At 40.5% G+C, this 20,577-nt stretch overlaps 1 protein-coding gene across 9 annotated transcripts in view; it reads left to right on the top strand.

Moving 5' to 3' along the window:
• ZMYM4 (zinc finger MYM-type containing 4) overlaps positions 1–20,577 on the top strand; it is a 3,261,850-nt gene that overhangs the window by 3,005,990 nt on the left and 235,283 nt on the right. For 8 of the 9 annotated variants that reach the window (XM_044059341.1, XM_044059348.1, XM_044059366.1 and 5 more), the window contains one exon: positions 10,282–10,411. The exons of the other annotated variant lie outside the window; for it this stretch is intronic. In XM_044059341.1, coding sequence (XP_043915276.1) covers positions 10,282–10,411 — 130 coding nt within the window. The remainder of the gene's footprint in view (positions 1–10,281; positions 10,412–20,577) is intronic. 9 annotated transcript variants of the gene reach the window in all.

Below are 20,577 nucleotides of genomic sequence, written 5' to 3'. Positions count from 1 at the left end.
GAACTGTAATTTCAGCATTAGTACAAAAGGTGAGTATCAAAAATGTAACTGTGTATGCTTTATATAACGCATTATCTGATGATGTAAATTTTCATTCTGTCCTCAACTAATGGGTTCTGCTTTGACCCCGTGGTTCCGACTTGGGTGTTGCTAAAGCTCGTGACAACGAAAAACTCTCAAGCTTCTCCCTTATCCATAACACACCAACCCCAAGTATCCCAGATCTCATTTGCCCTTTTACACGAAAGATGTGGTGACAGTTGCTCTCGAGCAGATAAGTGTTACATTTTGTGAATTTGTAGTGCTTTCCAGTTAAAACCTCTTTATTCTTGAATTTTTAATATACCTTACCTTATCGCTTACATTTACATATTATCTCCCTTTATTTTTCCTTATTTCTGTACAGTTGTACCTTGAATACTAGTGTTAGTTTTCCATTCTAGTTTCTACACTGAGCATAGCTTATTTACTTATCATTGCTGGTAACATTTTCTGTTTTTTCTCTTTTGAAAAAAAAAAATTTAGTCCTTTACTGTTTTCTTGTCAATAGCGTGTTTTACTATTGCTGCTTTTGTCACTATGACAGAGAAAGTCCAGCAGGGTTCAAAAGATGTGTGAAGTGTAGGCACAAGATTCCTGAATCAGATGCCCAAACTTTGTGTGTGTATTGTCTTGGGCCTCTTCAATTACAGCAAGACTATGCTACTTGCCATGGGTTAAGGACCCTTGTCGAAAAGAAGAATAAATTGATCCTAAAAGGTTTACTGATTTCCACATTCGGAGAGGCTTTATCTGGAACTAAATTTAGAGTCAAAATTTCCTTCTCCGGGTCCATCTACTTCTTCCTCCAGGCCCTAGGGAGCATTCCAAAAAGGGACCTTATTCTGATCAGACCTCAACATCAAATCTTAAAAAAGAAAATGATTGAATCCGACTCAAACATCGGATCCTAAACTGAAAAGATCGTCAGATCCAATCGGATCCAGTAAAAAAGTTACCGAATCCACCCACTCCTTTGAGTGTTATTTACCTACCGAGGACCAAATACTCACCATCTGTGGACCTGGTACCCTTCAGGGTCCCCTCACCCTTTTTGGAGAGACCCAGATTCCCCTCTGTAATTTCCACTCGCTCTCCCAGGAGTTTAACAGAAGATGGGGAAAGAGTGGTGCAAACAATTCTCTCGGCACACAGTCAGATAGTTGCCTTAAAGGCTCCTACCCCTTCAGGTCAGGAGGGCCACTCTTCTACCACACCCCCTTTACCAGTTCCTCCTCTGACGAGCCATCTGGCTCTGTCTGGCTTGGATCCAAGGATAATTTTATCTTTGAATCTGAAGTCCGCTTTTAGCACTTATGTTCAGATCCAGAGAACTCTGAGCAAAGGCTTCCCTGTTGGCTCCGATGTGTTGTAGTCGACTCCAAAGTTGTTGGAGCTGTCTCTGTACCTCGGAGACTTGGCATGGGTTAGCTCTGCTCCGGCTTCTACCTCGGGGGGGGGGGGGGTTGCCTTCAGAGCGGGGAGGAGCACCGGTCCAAAAGCTTGCCTTTTTGAATCCAAGATCTTTTTCCTTTCTGGGGCAGTCTGCCTTTGAGGCAATGGGGAGAGCTGTGTCTGCTTCTGCAGCACAGACAGATGTTACCCCCTCAGATCTTCAGTCTGCAGCCTTGATGTCTCTGTGCTTGGAGTCTCATCACTCTTTTCCACAGGGACAGCCAGTACAAAAACTCCCGGGTATCCGACTTCTTCTGATACCTCCCCAGAGCATCCCAGTGAGGAGGTCCCTAAGAAGAAGGCATGTAAGAGGAAGCATTTGGACTCCCCAGTGGAGTCTATCTCAGAAGATACAGACTTCAATGAAGGTGAAGGGTCCCCACTGTCACCTCCTGAAGAAGTCTTATTGGAGATATCCTTGAAGTCCTTAAGCAGAGAGATGGCTGGACACCCAACAACCCTTCATTTGAAGAGTGTGTATCCCTGGAGGATTTTGGTACTGGCCCGTCTACCTCCTGGGTTACTCCACCCAACGATGAGCTCATTGAGTTGATCTCTCAGCGGGCGTGGAATGATCCCATCACTATTGAACCTGTACTTTGGAGATGAGACAAAGTTATGGCACCACCGGTTGGCAGGCAATTTTGGGGGAAAGGGGTCCCTATTGATACCGTGATCATGGCAGCGGCCACTAAAAAGGAAGAGGAGAGTGCTACTGTTCTTCCCTGCAGTAGGGAGTCGCAGGTTATGGACAGGGTTGGGAAGCTTGCCTAGGCTTCAGCGACCTTTGCTTTAAGGTCTCTGAATTATTTGCCACATTTCACAAGTTTACTGAGGGATTTGATTAAGGAGCTCTCAAGTACCCTCTCAGGATCCATTTCTGAAGAAGTACAATTTTCTGTGACTTCTCATTTGGCTACCCTGCTGTCTATTTCCAATGAGGTTCATTTTGCATGTACCCGAAGGAACCTCAAGAGGCAGCAGGTTCAGGTATTTCCTTGCGGTGGCATGCCTGGATGTGCTTATGTGATTTTGTGGAGACCTTCAAGTCCTTGTTTATCAGTGCTCCCTTTGATGGCATGTCTTTGTTTGACCCCAAAGTGAAGGACACATTATCCAGGTGTGAGAAGGATGGAAAGACCCTGTCTGCTGTGGGCATATGTTTTTCGACCCCTCAAAGATCCTTTTCAAGGAATCAACAAGGCAGTTGAAAGATGTGGTTCAAGAAATCCCAGGGACCTTTCCAGGACACACATGGAGGAAGTTCCCCCAGGGGTAGAGGGGGGAACTCTAATGGTAGATGCCACCTCCGTGGCAGAGGTGACCTGCAGAAGCAGGGGTCCAGAGATTCTTTCTTTGACAGACCCTTCCAGCATTCTTGAAGAGAGGCTCAGTTGCCCTACTTTGGAGGCATTCGGGGGTCGACTATCCCTGCATCAGAGAGCCTTGCAAGAAATAACAATAGATACTTGGGTGCAGAGGATTATTTCCAGAGGATATACAATACCCTTTTCCCCTCCTCCTCCATTTTCAAGAAAAATCCCTGATGATCCACCCAATCAGAGGGAACCAGCAGCAGTTCAGGTTCAAAAGCTGCTAGAAAAAAAGAGTCATCCAAGAGGTCCCAGCAGACCAAATAGAATCCGGAACTTACTCAGGATTCTTTTAAGTGCCAAAGAAAACGGGGGACCGGAGACCAATTCTGGATCTCAGCAACTTGAACAAGTCAGTTCGCACCAAGTTTCGGATGGTCACAGTTCAGTCCATTCTCCCTTTTCTGGGCAAGGGTGACTGGATGTGCTGTACAGACCGTCAGGTTGCGTACTATCACATAAAGATGAAAAGATGCTCCAGAAAGTGCTTACACTTCCGATCGGAGGCCAGTCATTAGCAATTCAGAATTTTGCTCTTTGGTCTCACCACAGCCCCCAGGGTGTTCACCAAATGTATGGCAATAGTATCAGCTTACTTGAGACTGCAAGGATTCAGGTGTGTCCATGTATAGATGACTGGCTCAGTACTGCTGTGACCAGGCATCAATTAATAAGGGCAAGAGATCAGGTTCTCCAGATGAGTTTTGTCTTGGGGATATCCATAAACTACAAAAATTTTCAACTGGATCAAGCTTAAAATTTAGAATTCATAGGAGCTCTACTCAGTACAAAGTCAACCATAGCTTCAGTGTCTTCCTCAAAGGTGCATACTATAAGATCACAGGCCAGAAAAATAATCTGCATTACCAAGATTAAAGTCCGCTTGGTCCTTCAGGCTCTGGGATCAATGTCAGCTGGAATAATACTAGTAACTTTGGCCAGATTTTACATGAAGATTCTTCGGTGGATGCTAGCAACACAACGGTCAGTACTTTACCACCCCATGTCTACTCTCATTTGAATTACTTACATATGAGGTGAGCTCTCAGGTGGTGGATCAGTCAGATCAGGTTCTACAAGTCCATCAATTCATTTCCCCTCAGCCCAAGGCCATAGTGACCATGGACACTTCCCAGTTGGGATGGAGCATATTTTCTGGGGAAAGAAGCCCAAGGCACTTGGTTCCCCAAAGAGGCCAGCTTGCATATCAGTGTCCTAGAAATGAGAGGAGTGCTTTTAGCATTGCAGGCCTTTCAGGATGCTCTCCCTTCGGGGACGATTGCAGTTCAAACAGGCAATGTGTCAGTAGTTTGGTACATCAACAAACGGGGGACCAGATTTTACCCCTTGAGTCAAGAAGCACTCTGAGTGTGGTAGTGGGTGATCTCATCCAGCCACTTTCTCACAGCACTGCACATTCTGGGGAAGTCCAGCATGATAGCAGACAGGCTGAGCAAGTGCATTCTTCTACCTCACGAGTGGTCTGTCAACAAGGATGTGGGAAAATGATTCTTTGTCAGTGGGGGCCAGCCTTGCTGCAGTCTTTTTTGCTTTTCCCCTATACAACAAATGCAGCAGCTACTTTGCTCTAATCCCCCCATGGGCGGAACCAGTGAGGGATGCTCTGCTTTACAATTTGACCCCTGGTCTACTGTACACCACTGATTCCAAAATTCCTATAGAAAGCTGCCATGTTGAAGAATAAAGTCATCCTCATTGCACCTTACTGGTTTAACAGATATGATTCCCCTTCCTTTGGCCTCACTTACTTTACCAACCTTGTGTTCTGGATCCAACTCCAGACTTCCTGTCTCACGTGACAGGCATGATTCATCCAGATATATCAAACCTAAGGCTGACGGCCTGGCTTTTCCAATTATATTAATAGCCAGACAACCTATGCTGTCTTCCCCAGTCTGACATGTACTTTTATCTTCTCATAAACCTTCTACACGTAATGCCTATTCCTGTAAATGGAAAGGAGATTACTGGACACATCAAAATAATGTTGGTCCCTTTTCAGCTCCGATATGCAACATCCTTGAATTATTGGCCCTATTTTTTAAAGAAGGAGCTAGTTCCTCTACAGTTAAGGTTCAGTTAGCAGCAATATCGAATTTTCACATTGGATTTGATGGTTCCTATGTTGCCTCTCATAAGCTCTACAAAGCCTTTTTGTGAGGCTGTCTTCTCCTAAGACCTCCTTTTAAAGACCCTACTCCCCCATGAGACCCAAATCAGGTACTGCAGGGACTTACTCATCCCCCTTCGAACCAGCAGCTAGGTGTGACCTTAAATACCTTTCTTGGAAGACAGTATTTCTAGTAACCATTACTTCTGCCAGATGAATTTCAGAGATTCAAGCCTTATCTTCCAAACCTCAATATTTGATCTTTCACAAGGATAGAATTGCACTGCGAACCAGTGCATCCTTTCTTCCCAAGGTGTTGTCAGAATGTAATATCAGTCAGTCCATTAATTTGGCAGTATTCTTTCCTAAATTTGCTAACAAAGTGAATACAGGTTACATTTATTGGATGTTCACAGACAATTACGTTTTTATTTACATAGAACAAAAGACATCAGAAAACCTGACCAATTGTTTGTTTCATTTGCAAAAGTTAACTTGGGAAGCCAGCTGCAAAAGTAACTTAACCAGATGGCTGGCTGACTGTATTTCATTTATTTATAGCAATTTGGGTATTACCTTACCAAAAACATTATTGGCTCATTCAGTTAGATCCATAGCAACTTCTTCAGTTATCCACTCATCCACAGATAATATGTGTACAGCAGCAACTTGGGCTACTCCCCATACCTTTGTTAAAAATTGGATCTGGTCTCGAGAGGTAGAGCATCATTTGGTTCAGTGGTGCTCAGGGATATAAAAAAAACAGCACAACTCCAAACAAAGTAACTTGAATGAAATAAAATAAATTGTTTTCAGTACATCGTAAATTCAGTAAGTGCTTTCCTCCACAGTGAACTACTTCAGACTGAATAAAATTAGTAAAAACACATCTTTTATAGATCATCAGTTAAATCACATGACAGTTAAAGCCTCCTAAGCTAATTAATGCTTTAACCCTTTACATTTTAGGTACTCCACAAATTATTCCTTATTATTTAAGCCAGGAGTATAACAAGCATCTAATTCTACCTGCCGTTTATATTTTCTCCATCCTAGCTCATCTTCTGCATCTAGCTTTGTTTCATATCTTTCTATTTGATCTAAAACAAGAAGCTTCAAATCTGCTTTGCATTGACTAGTCTTATAATGCTTACTTAATGCATTATTGTCTTTCTGGGCTGAAGTAGCATATTTATGTTTGTAAATTCTTTTATATAATTCTCTAGTAGTCCACCCTATATAGAAGAAGTTGACGGGCATGCACTTTACTAAATATACTACATGTTTGGATTTGCCTTACAAACACAGGGTGCAGGGTTTGAGTCTCACAAGGGATAATTGGCTAGGCTTAAAATGGCTCGCAAGGGCAGTTAGCTTAGTACTAATCTATGAACCTTTTCCCAGGCTTACATAAAAACATTGCTGCAGCTCGGAGCCATAGCAGCCTTCTCCATTAGTTTGACAGTACAACTTAGCATTAAATTCAAAGTAATTATAACTTAAAATGATCTACAGCTTCCATAATCAGCTTAACAGTGTTATAAGAAAAAAGTTTTGAGTCTATTAACTCACATCTAACAGTATCCATTCCTTCATTGTTAGGAATAACTGTATGTAAAGACTTGATGTCTAATGTTACTAAACAATCTGTGTCATATACAATTGAATTCCACAACTTGACCATAAAGTCAGAAGTATCTTTTATATATGTGCTGCTCAACTCAACAACCTTCTGCAAATGTTTGTCCACATATATAGCCAGCCCTTCGATTTTACTTCTGTTGCCAGCCACTACCGGTCTAAGTGAAGGATTATCTAAGTTCTTGTGTATCTTGGGTAGCCCAAAAATCATGCTGATCTTGGGATTCTCTACCCTTAAAAGCTTTCTTATATTTTCTGTTATCCTCCCACTGCTAAACCAGTCTTCTATGAAAAAATTATATAAAAACTTCTGAAAAGGAAAAAGACTTGCAATAGCTGTTGTCCAACAGCATCGCGGACATATTGTCATAATAATCATTCCTGTCTAAAACAACCAATGCATTACCCTTGTTTACCTTGGTAATGATAATATTTTGATTATTAAGAAGGCTGTAGAAAGTCTTTTTCTCATCAACAGACATATTAAAATAGTTGTCAGTGGGCTTTTTACTAAACATTTCAATCAACTGTATTTCAGTCACCTTAGCAAATTCTAATTCAGTCTTTAGAGGTGGGTTGTAGGTGCTGGGCTTTTAAAAAATCACTTGACAAATGAGCATCAGATTTAAAACAAAGTCTTAAATTTAATTTGCAAACATAATCCCTAAAACAATTTATAATATCAAATTTGTCAGCCCTTTTAGAAGGGACAGAATTCCATCCCTTACTTAATAATCTAAAAACGGTGTCTTCCAAAAATAAAGATGATAATTTCACAATTTTAAAACTGCAATTAGAAGTACCTTTTACTTTTTCCATTGCTGACCCCACCCTTTCCAGTGGGTTTTCCACTTCCTTGTCATGTTTGGTTCAGGGCTGCCACCTTGGTCCATGATCTGTTCATAGTCCCCCTCTGTTGATGAACTTGAACAGGTTGAAAAAACCTTTGAATTATTATCCGGGTTATTGGAAGAATTAGGAATATTGCTGTTTTGTTGCAGTGCCTTGTTAGCATTATTTTTCTGTGCTAACCAGCCAAACCTGCGTATTTGACTCGAAAGCCCTTAAGCCGAGGTGTTTTTATTTCCGGTTGCTTTAGCACTGTCTCCTTTTTCATCATTAGCCAATCCCGGGCTTCCATAAACACAAAACATGCCCACTTCATAATCTGCATGATCTGTATTACATTTCTTTAATTTCCTTTTTTCAGGACATCATTCTCTTTGACTAGCTTGTTTTGAATCAAACCAAACTTAGCATCATGGTTTTCGCTCATGGTGTTGTTTGAGAGTGAAAAGAGCACTACGTATCTTTTCATTTAAATTGTCAGGTCTGGTCTTATTGAGCTTACCCAACATTTCTACATACTGAAGACCAATCTTTGGGTAAGTTCCACCCATTGCTCTAAAAATTCTTTAGGATAATAATTTCCCAAAGGCATATTTGTAATTCTTAAGCCCTTTGTGACTCTTTTAACTGAAAGACATATGTATCAAAATACAGGTTGTTCCATTGCTGTCTTTTTAATTTCAATAAAGCCTTCTCCAACTCTTGAAAAGTTTTGATATAATTAAGCTGAGCAACACCTCCATTGACTGCACCAAAAGAATTAAATGGTGCTGCTAAACGGCCTGCTAGGATATCATCCATTCTACGAATAGAACTATAGGAGTTGCTGGCTTTCGGAATTGCTGCTCTCATGGTTAGACCTTCTTAATTGAGCAAACGTGATCCACTAGGCATGTCATGCGAGTTGAAACCCAAGGGCAGTGCCATGAAACTGGAATTCCCTTGGATGTCCATCTTATAAAAGAAAATAACTCAGAAATTACTAAATAACTGCAAAAATTACAAAAATAAAAAAAAACATGAAGCCAAGAGAAGTAACTTTAATGAAATAAATTTTCAGTACATTCTAAATTCAGTAAGTGCTTTCGTCCACACAGTGAATGTCTCCACACTGAATAAAATTAGTAAAACCATGTCTTTTATAGCTCATCAATTAAATCACATGACAATTAAAGCATCCTAAGCTAATTAATGCTTTAACCCTTTACATTTTAGGGGGTTTATATTAAATCAGCGAACGCTTAAAAACACGAATGCTGATTTATCGACCCCATGTAACTGAAAGCTTACAATCCCAAACACTTGGAACAGTGATTTTTTTTCCCAGGGGAAAAAAATCTCTGTACCAGAAAATAAATAAATAAAACTTCAAAACATTACATAAAGTGGGGAACTTTGCCCCCCCCCCCCCACACCCCCGATGTAGGGGGGCTGTGCCTCCCACACCCACCCATACTTAAATATACCAACTCCAAGATCACACTACAGTGAGGAAAACAGCAAAGTAACGTAGGCGGCCAACCGATTTCTTTCTTAGGAAAAGAAATATGCCGTTTTGCTGTTTTGCGCTTTCAAGTTCGATCAAGACTCATTCGAAGAATTGCATTTTTGATTATATAATAGGAACCTGTTTTAGGTACGCCGCAAATTCTTCCTTATTGTTTAAGCCAGGAGGATAACTAGCGTCTAATTCTAGCTGCCATTTATATTCTGTCAGGAATAATCTTGCTTCGGTCCACCTAGGATCTTAGGTAGCTGCGGATTCTGTCCCATTAGTTGATAATAGACTGAAAATTGGCATTAACAGATAAAGAAGTTATGTACTTTTCATAACGTTCCATCTGTGTTGTCTGTTTTCATTCTTCCTCAACTTCCCACCCATCAACCCCATCCTTTGAAAACTTCTGGAAGAATGAGTGATTAGAAGACATCACTGTCCTTTATACTGAGCTCCCGATAATAGTCTTCTCCTTATTTGACTGCTAGTGAATCATTCACTCCCCTTTCTTCCTATGCACTGCAAATATTTCTTTCTAGTGAAAGTCAGCAAACAAGATTTGGGATACTTGGGGTTGGTATACTATGGGTAAGGGAGAAGCTCAAGAGTTTTTGGTTGTCACGGGCTTTACCAATGGCCGAGTCAGATCCGAACCCATTAGTTGAGGAAGAATGAAATGAAAGTGTTCAAGACAGATGGAACATTATGGTGAGTTCATAATTTTTTTTACTTTTGTACCTTTTAGTATGATCTTTTGATGTCTACTAGCAGCTAAAATTAACACAAAACTGCTTGCTTGTCTAATTATGGTGGCAACCTCTTGCTGCAGTGCTTCATTCATTGGGTTGCTGTACTGTTTTGAAATCTTAAAAATGTTAGGATTTTAGTTTTACTCAGTGAAGAAGTGGTATTTCTGATTAATGAGATTTTACATAAGTGTATTCCTCTTGGCAGTATATGTATGTGTGTAACTGGTATGGAACCATATTGTTCATAAAGTTAAATTTTATGTGGGATTTTTATGTCCAGATGTGTTTATCAATTTATTTGGTGACCAGGTAAGTGTAACAATGTATTTCTTATGCACAGTCAAAAGGATGTGGGTGCTTTCATTTTTATTAGAAGACACTCTCATTCCACATTAATGGAGTTAACATTTTTCAAGAATTTCAGGCTTCCTGAAGTTTGAAGAAGCAATTCCATTTTTTAACTGTTATGTGCTAGTATCACCAGGAGGCACATTATCTTTGTTTTTTTTTTTTCATATTAAAATTAATTTTGTTTTCAATACTTAGATAAAGTATCATCAGGTAAGAGGAAACGTGTGGAAGAAGATGACGATGACACTGCGATGGAAATGGCTGAAAACACTGATAATCCTTTGCGATGTCCTGTTCGGCTATACGAGTTTTACCTATCCAAATGGTAAATGTGAAGTATAGCTTCCTTGGATATATGTAGACTGTACTGCAGATGGAATTGTGACCATATTGTACATCATAAGAAGGTGTGTTTTTGGCACCAGTCTGAACAATATTTTTATAGCCCCCACCCACCCACATACATAAACACACACACACACACACACACACACACACAAGGAAATGGATATCAGTAATAAAATCCTTATTCAGAATGTTCTCAGGGGTATAGATTGGTGATTGGGAGAAGTGAAAATATCAGGCATTAACTGGAATTTGTTTGCAGCAGCCACAGACATAACCAAGAGCATGGGTCAGATAGGAAGCTTTAAAATTTAGAAATGGGTAACCATTTGATGGCGAGCTACCACCAGGTTACATGAACCACAATGGATATGGTTATAAAGTTAAGCCATTCATACTTAATGTGCTTGACCAAAAACAGCAGCAGCAGTATCAGAATGCCATAAAAATAGAAAGCAGTGAACCATTATGTTTAAAGCTCACCGCAGCCAAAGTATATTGCTTTCTCCGTCACCTTACCAGCTAACCATTCAAAAATCACCAGTGACAAAAGTAATGTCTGCTATAATATATCTTGTAATTCTGACATTTGCATTTTAGCAGAATTTCTTAACAGTAACGTTATTCATTCACATAGAATTGTAACTTTAGTTTATCAGCATTCGTTAGGTAGGAATTCACATCTGTATTTAATCCATATCATTCCTTGCTTTCATAACTAATATGTATAATAATTATACACACATATGCTTATTTATACATATGCACACACAAGCATGTGTGTGAGTACATGTACATTTGTGGGTATACATACATGCAGAAAGAGTCTGTTAATGTGAGGTTTGTTATGAACTATACAAATAGGTGATAGATCTCCACCTATGCAAGTACAGCATGTTATATGTATGTAGACATTTGTCAGTAAACACATTATCCTGAAAAGTCTGTTAGTAATCACAGCAGTAGGTTTAACTTTTACTTCTTACAATGCTGGCATTTCTTCATACTAGAAACAGGTAAAGAAAATTTGTAGTGGTCCTATAATGTATTTTTTAGAATTGTGTAAGTAGACAGAAGACTTTATAAGCAATCATTAACTTTTTAAATAGTAAAATGTTTAAAAGCTGAACTATATTTTATGAATAGTATTGTGTATTTCGTCATTAAAAATGTGTTTTTATTTTTTTTTGGAAAATGGTCTGCAATATTCCAGCTGTTGTGGGCTGTCTTTCCCCAGGTCCCATTACTTGCCTAGGCTTGTCTTGTCTTTGATTTTTCCTTTTGTTTGGTGAGTTAAACCCTTCAGAGTAGAACTGCATTATGACATGCAGCTTGATATTAACTAGCTAGAGCTTGTCATATTGCAAAGGTCCTAGTGTATATACTCACAATCACGAATGGTCACAGGTAATCATTGCTGTAGCCAAGTACATGCTTTCACACATTTTAGAATGCCAAAAATAGTAACTGGACTCTCAGCCAGCATTACTTTGACTGCACAGGCTTCTCTAGAAGGCAGTCCTGCAGCAGTGAATTCTTACTTCCTGCTTCCGTGATAGGAGATTCGGCCACAGGCTTCTCAGTCTTAGCACTTCTACATGACCTTATTAGTCCTGGTTTCTTAATCAAATGTAGAACATTGGTTTTGTAGGTTTAAGATGTCTCATTGTGCAGCGTGCCAGCATGAAAACGTTTTTTGTTGTTGTTTTGTTTACAGACGTTTGATTTTTTTTTTGTCGTTATTCATGCTGTTTAGAATAACTATTGTTGCCAAAAGCTATGACATGAACTGTAGTAGCTACTAAAGCCAGAATAACCTACAGATATTTCCTGACTTCTTTGTTTGCTTAGCACTTTTTGAATAGCTGTTTTACACATATAATAGGAACATTTTAATTTAGTAAATGTGTATCCACATATTTGCCTTTTTTTTTTTTTTTTTTTTTTTTGGATGTGTACTTTTTCTACAGAAGTTCAATAAATAAGTTGGTAATATTGAACCTTTTGGAATGGTAGCTAGTGCCATGTATAACAGCGCACTTAACATTGTTTTTTTTTTCTTTGCAGTTAATTTATTACTTCGTCAGGTCTTGTCATTGTATCATCAAGCTTGTAGTTGCCCTCTTCATTGCCCTAGTGTCCCCAGCAGATGTTTACAAATGTTCACTGTGATTCTGAAAATTGCTGTATCCAGTCAATGCAGGGAGGTGGTAGGATGCAAGAGCCAGAATGTTTATCTCTGAGGGCCTTAGGAGGAATATGCTTGTGCCATTCTTCCTAGAGTCAGAGCAAGTTGCTGAACCTCAGTTAGAATACTATACAGGCAAACAGATGGCTTGATTTGTCCTCCTCTTAACAGTGCTGCTTCTTAATTAGAAATGGAGATACAGGTTTCCTCCAGGTTTCAGAGAAGGGGCCAGAAACCACTGCTTAATAATATGGACCACTCCCTTTCCCTTGAGATGAAAGGATAAGATTTTTGCTATCTCATTTACGTATATCCTGTTTCATTCGGCATCCAGCCTGCTAGTCATGTCCAGGCAGTTGCCATTGTATCCTGAAGTAAAGCACCAGTGCCAGCGTATAAAAACATTATAGTATAATTTATGTAGTTTCAGTGCCATATGTTCTCAGATCTGTCTGTGTAATGGCGATAATACCTAATCAGGGTTTACAGTTTAACTCCTAATAATAATAATTAAGCTGCTCATCCCCAGCACACAAATCGATATCATCTGTATAACACTTTAACTCTGTGTTTCTCAAGCTTAACTCTTCCGTAGTTATGTTCCTTGTCAGACAGATTAACTTGCCTGTCAGTGTTTCTTCTCTAGAATGTGTGACAGATGGCTAGAATGTGTGACACATGTTCAGGCCAGAAATTTGAAAAAAATGTATACTCAGTGCAAACAACTGCTCATTATAGTGTTGTTCTGTGTGGACTGCAGAACTTCATGTATCGTTATGAGTTTATTCGTTGAAACATTTGGGAAGTGTGTATTATTTCTACAATATAGAGGGATTTTTGAAATGTAAAATGAGTGACACATGTCAATGTGTAACATTAGAGATGAATGTATACAGTTACATAACTGCAGTCTTATGAGTTATTCTTTGATTTGTGTGTGTGTGTGTGTGTCAGTGTGACACACATGGACATGAACTTTCATTTTTTTGATCATGTTCCCACTGTAGAGCAATTGTGGAGTTGATATATAAAAGTTAGTGGGGTGTGCAGACAAGAGTAGGCTTCCCCCTGCAAGTAAAAAAAAAATATTTCTAATGTTTTTTTCAAGTTACACTTCAATATTGGAAAAGTAGAGCTGGCTTGCTATTGGATAAATTGATCAAACACAGGAAAAAGGCACATAATTTGTTTTACAGATAAAATGGAAGGTGTACCTAAGTATGTGTGACATTTGAGATGTATGCATATAAATAGTTTGTTTAGGAGGGACAGAGGAAGGCCCACCCTCTCTGTGGCAGTATTGCATTTCTAAGGGTGTAGCTGTCTCAGGAATTTAAAAAATAATGTGCAAATAGTATGTTAACTTTATGAGAACATTTCTTAAAGAACTAATCGTTAAACATTTTGCAGACTAAAGATTTTCTTTTATGCTGTCAGTCAGCAAGAATTTTTTTTTATGAATAGTCCTTAGTCTAGGGTTGTATTTCTAAGCCATTGGGTCTTAACCCAGAAGTGAGTCATAGGAACAACATGAAAGAGTCACAAATGTATACATGTTGGTTACTGAAAATGAAGTCCTGTCCAGTTTTGTCCATCATGCACCAGAGAGGAAATTTCACCTGCTGAGTAGACTAGGACATTAAAAGTTTGATAGCTCTGTGACAATTTTTTTTTTAACTTGTGCTGTTTTGTTCAGGGAGTTTGGTTTAATTCATATTCTGTTTTTATAAAATTTTCCACCCCTCAGTGGACATTTTCTGGAAAATCAGACAAGTGCCTAGAATCTTTGGTTTGAAAAAGGCCAAAGACTTCCATTTGAGCAGTATTGTGACAGAATCCAGAGAGGCTGCTGTTGTTTCCAAAATATGTCATCCTGTATGCAGAGATGGTGTACAAAAATCAGAGACTCTGCAGTCCTGCCATCATGAATCAACCACAGCATCCTCAAAAGCTGGCCCAACAGTTTGGTATTTTGGGAGTGACTATACCTATACCTGGCAAGGCATCATGCAAGACAGGTGTATCATGAAAATAATATCCAGAGGTTACACCATTCCCTTTCTTTTACCTCCCATATTTTGTTCATACCTTTCCTGACATCCCACCCCATCAGAAGATGTTGCTCAAATTTGAGGTTGAAAACTTCTTGAAAAAAAGAGCAATCCAAGAGATCCCACTACACCAAGAGCAACTCTGGGTGGAGTTTTTTTTTTTTTCCTGTTGTAAAGAAGGCAGTGGCCATTGGCTTAATCCTGGATTTTGGTAGCCTAAACAAATTCTTAAAGACAAGTTTTGGGTGGTCATGGTACAATCTATCCTTCTGTGCTTACAGAAGGGAGACTGAATGTACTTCTTTGGACCTCCAAGATGCCTGCCTACACATCATCAGGATAGCCAAGGAGGTCCTGGAGGTTCTGCCCTTCAGGGTGTAAGCCAGAGACGGTCAGTTCTGAGCTTTTCTATGTGATATTGCCACAGCCCAAATGCTGTGTACTAGATGGCATCATGGCTGTTGTAGTGCATCTGAGCCTGATGGTAACCAGGATATTCACTTTAACTAGGTGATTGCCTTCTTGTGGCTTCTACAAGATGATCATGGTTGGTAGTATTGGACAGTTTATTACAACTCATCTGTTTTTTGGGAATTTTCATGAACATAGCAAAGTCCCATATAATGCCATCACAAGCATTTAATTTTATTCCATTCCTATTAGACACAATGTCCCGTTTAGCCAGTCTCCTCCAAGACAAGGTCATATTATTGCAGTCAAGGATGCATATTCTGCTGTCATCGTATATAGCCATAGCAGCTTTATGTCTCAGGATTCTGAAACTAATGCCAACAATGCTTTTCCTGATCATTTTTGAAAGGTATCACATCTAGGGTTCTACAGTAGTTGCTAAAATTTGAGTAGAGTCAGAAAACAGACCCTGTATATCTTCTTGGCAGGCATGGAGCCAACATCTGGAGTAGTGGCATCAGCCATGCCACACAGTCTTTTTCAGGACAGTCCATTTAACACCCCCTGTTCCTCAGCATTATCATTTCCACAGATGGGGACATTGTTTGGGGCAAGCTGTCCAAGGCAGTTGGTCAGAGGTGGAATCCAGTTTACAACTAAATGTATTGGAAATGAGATTATTCCTCCTAATTTGCAGATTCTACAGGACTTCCTCCCTTACAGTGTAGTTGCCATCCACTGGCACAACATGGCTGTGTATATCAGCAAGCAGAGGAGAACCCACTCCTATCACATATATCAGGAGAGACTGCAATTTTGGAATTAAGCCATGTTGACTTATCGCTTTCTAGCAGCAACACATACACCCAGCCAGGCTAACTTTCGTCTTGTGGTCAGGATCATCAGATCTTGAACAGCAGCATTAGTTCACATACGTTAACAGAAAAGAAAAAGCGTTGTCCTGTAGTATACATTTGTTTTTTTTAGTAGTTCTCATTCTCTCCAACATTGTCAGTTGATCAATTCCTGCCTTGTCTTAAACCTCACTCCTCCTTCTAAACATTGTTTTGCTTGTATTATTCACAGAAATTCTATTCTGTTTCTATTAACTTTGCTGTTTCCCTTTTCTAAAGACCTCACTTCTGTTTTTTTTTTATCACCTCTACAAATTTCACAAATCCTGTTGTGTTTAGTATAGATTTTGAATTCCATTCTTTAGTGATTGTGTGTTTGGTAACCAGTAGCATTAAACTTTTAATAATGCTTTACTATGTCTAGTCAGTTTAGGCCCTATATTGCAGCTCAAAATAATAGATATGATGACGTGATTTTCATTTGTTCTTCAACGAATGAGTTTGGATCCGATACTCTGATCCGACTCAGCCACTTTCTCTGGGTTATAGTTTTCGGCTGTTAAGCTCCTCCCTTACCTATAATGCCTCTGACCACTGTGTTACCTCAGATCTCGTTTGCCACTCAACGATTTGGTCGGATTGCATTGTCTCAAGCTGTAATGGGTTGATTATGAATACAAACTTAGAAATTCTTTGTAGTTAAAACATTTTTAGTGATTTCTTACCTTTATCTGTATATTTCTTACCCTTCCTTTTTTTTCTCACTTTTAACCTACTTTTCTGTACCGATGTTCATAGGTTCATAGATAGGTACTAGGCTATCTGCCTGAGGGCATTTATAAGCCTAGCCAGAGTGTGTTGGCATTTGCCATCCCATTGTGTAATTAACTGATCCTCTGTCAAGCAGAGCCAATGAAGTGATCCTAGGGATGTATTTTCTGTTACCCATCCACTCATCAAGGTTTCTCTTGAAGAGTGTTAGTGAGGGGCTCTGCCTGATGTAATTTGGAATTTTGTTCCAAAGCAAGGGGAGTCTCTGTGACAGGAATCTATCCCTCCAGCATGTTCTATTTATTGTTGTGGTGAGGTTTAGCTCACTAGAGCGCGTGGCTCGCAGTGACTTGGATTTCTTTAGGTGGAGCATGTCCATCAATTCTGAGTTGGACATGGCTTTGTAAGTCAGGCAGAGATCACTTCTGAGTAAACGATATGCCACTGAGTACAAGCCGGAGTTTTTTCAGTCAGGCTGCATAGGACATATGTTTGAGACCAGTAATCCTCTTGGTGAGGTACTTTTGCGGTCTTTCCAGCTGTTGGAAGTGTCTTGTGAGGTACATCCCAAATTGGGCATTGTACTCTATGGGTCTAATGAGTGACAAGTAGTGGGGCACGATAACCTCTTTGTTTCTAGATGCGAACTCTTTAGTAATTAGATGGGCCACATAGAAGGATTTCCTAACTACTTTGGCAATTTGATTGTCAAAGGAGAGATTACGATCTACCTGGGTCCCCAGATCTCTTATTACCTCTTCTGTATTAAGGGGGCTGCCACCTATGTGGTAATTCGTGGATGTTTTGTTTTTCCCAAACGGGATGACTATGCATTTTTTGGCATTTAGCTTGAGGCCATGACTTTGAAACCAGGTGTCCGTCTGAGTAAGGCCCTTTTGGAGGATGTCCGTGTCAGCCAGAGAGTCAGTTATGGCTCCCAGTTTGCAGTCATTGGCGAATTTGGTTAGCCATAGTCCTCCTGTGTTTGCCTGTACTTCTGTGAAGTATATGCCGAACAGTAGGGGTCCCAGGTCCGAGCCTTGCAGGACACCACTTGTGACTGGTTTAGAGTCGGACCTGGAGCCCGCTATTCTTACCGTGTGAGTTCTGTCTGTAAGCCAGTTGGCAACCCATCTCGTGACATAGGGGTTTATGTTCAGGCTGGTGAGTTTTTCTGTAATACCTGAGTGGGGAATGGTGTCGAAAGCCTTGGCGAGGTCAAGGTAGGCTGTGTGAGCCACCTTTCCCTCGTCTGTGGCCTTGGTGACTGTCTTGAAGACGTCAACCAGGTTTAGTAGGCATGATCTGCCCTTAAAGCCGAACTGAGTCGGGTCAGGTGTTTGGAGGTTCTTCATGTTTCACTGTTGCAGTCATCACATTTGGGTTATCTGCTTAGAGTAGCCCTTAGTCGGCCTGATTATCAAAGTCTTGGGTCCTGCGTCGGTTGCTGTCTCATCTTTCATTACGTCAGGTCGTCAGGGGTATAAAGCATGCAGCCAATGCCATTAAATCAGTCTTTCTTGCCATGCGGTGCTCAAAGCAGAAGCAGTTCGCAAGTGCCGGTCGGCCGACTCCTGAAATTTTCATTTTCGAGTTTCAAAACCAAAGTCTTCAACTAAAAGCTAAGTACCCAGTTGGGGAAACTTTTTCTTCCTCTAAACCGATGTCAGTAAAAGTCAATAATTGTATTTCTTGTGGAAAGCAAATACCTCATAAAGATTTTCATTCATACTGTATTCCTTGCCTAGGCCCAGACCTCGACGTATCTCACTGTAGGTTTTGTGCCTTATTTAAACAACGAACTATCGGTCGTCAGCATATTTACTCTTCTAAATAATTTGGTACTCGGTTCAATTACCCAGACATGGCTTCAGTAAGCCACCCGACTACCGACATTCTGAAAAAATGCAAAGATAAAGACAGAGACAGGCCGCCTAGGTCCAAAGCTGTCGACGATGTTTTTCCTAAGCTAGTCGCCAGTTCGCTGGTACTCAGTGAGGTGCTTTCGCAGCCCCTGAAACCCGCTACTTCAGATTCGCAGGCCTCTACTGAGACCCATTTGGAGATGCTTCAACTGTGGAACCTGCAGATGTCTCTACCTTGGATGGGTCCGGAGCCACTGTGCAGGCACCGGCTACTGAGGGTGTATTCAGGCCTGCTGACTTGCATATTAAACCAACGCCTTCTTCTTCTTTAAGACCTAAAACTCAATTCACGCCTAGAAAACCGACGCCCAGACCGCATGGTCAGGCCTCTGTGCCTAAAATAAATAAAAAAATGATAAAAATGGCAGAAGACCTTATTACTTTAATCAGGGGAAGCCAACCTTCCCCCTCTAAGAGACCTAAGTCTGATTTTGCTTATGATTCGTCTGATCAGGATTCTGAAATTTCTGTTTCCTCTGATGACCAGGATTTACCCTTATCTACCTATGAGGATTCTGATGCAGAGGACTGTGTTCCCTCTGCTTCCCCTCCAGAGGATTTCTCTTTTGGTGAAACCTTGCATACTCTTAGGGAGCATTTTCACTGGGAAAGCCAGGATTACTCTGATCCTAAAAAGAGGCTTAGGGATTTCTTACTCCTGCCCCAACACAGGCCTTTAGCTATCCCCCCCTGTACTGGACATTGTTGATTATGCCTTTTTGGAATCTAGCTTGGCCCCTGACTCCTTACCTTCTTCTTCCAGAAAACCAAATAGATATTACAGGGTTCCTGACTCTCACAAGTTCCTCTTTAAAAATCCTACTGCGGATTCTGAGACCATTTCACAGGGAACCAAGGGCATTAAGGTTACTACTGCCAGAAATCCTACCCCCTCTGATAGAGATTCCAGGGCGCTGGATAGATGGGGTAAGAAGGTATACACTTCTGCTACCTTGGCCATTAGTGCCTTGAACTGCCAGTTTCATATGTTAAAGTATCAGCAGCATATTAGTGGGTTGCTTAAACAGAAAATGATGGTGATTCCTGACTGTGCAGAAAATAAGGATTTACAGGATTTAATGCATTCTGCTGAACAAGTTGGAAAACATACTTTGCAATGTGGTTTTGATTCACTAGAGGCATCTTGCAGGGGTGTTGTCACTCAGTCTGTACTTAGAAGGCATGCTTGGCTTAAGGATCAATGTTTGCCAGATCATGTTTAAGCTAAATTGCTAGATGCTCCCTTAAACCAGGACCGCCTGTTTGGTAACAAAGCAGAAGAAGTACTTAAAAAGATGGAGGAAAAAGCTAAATCTATGCAAACTGTTAAAGATTTCCTGCAAGTACAGCCTCCAAGATTTAGTAGGCATTGGCCCTCTAAGAATTGGTCCTTTCCTGCCTCTTCTAGGCCTTCTCAGTCCAAACCCAGAGCCAGCAGAACACCCAGGCTTCAGTCCCAAGGTACGCACAAGACTAAGCAGTGGGGGGCTCCTCTTCCAAAGCAGGGAGTAATAAGACCCCCCCCCCATTGTAAATTGTCTTAATGACTTAACTTTAACATTTCCAAGCACTTCTCAACTGACTGCCCCTTTGGGGGGAAAGATTGCTCTACATGCAAAAAACTGGGAACTCATTACCCAGGACAAATGGGTTTTAAATATAGTTTCCCAAGAATACAGATTCCACTTTCACACTTTACCAACCCCAAATGGTTGGCCATAGCTACCCCCAAATCAGTGGGCAGAGGCTCAAAAGCAAGTTCTCTCTCTCTTAAGTATAAGGGCTGTTCAGACTGTCCCAGAAGAGGAAAGGGGACAAGGTTTCTACTCGACTTTTCCTGGTACCCAGAAAAGACAACTCCTGGCTCCTATCCTGGATCTCTAAACACTTTGTTGGTGATCCCAAAATTCAAGATGCTAAATCTTCACCAGTTGCTTACTATGCTA

Source organism: Protopterus annectens, chromosome 1.part2 (assembly GCF_019279795.1).
Source record: "Protopterus annectens isolate FY-2018-M chromosome 1.part2, PAN1.0, whole genome shotgun sequence".
Taxonomy (NCBI): domain Eukaryota; kingdom Metazoa; phylum Chordata; order Ceratodontiformes; family Protopteridae; genus Protopterus; species Protopterus annectens.
This window is presented reverse-complemented; position numbering and strand designations above follow the sequence as displayed.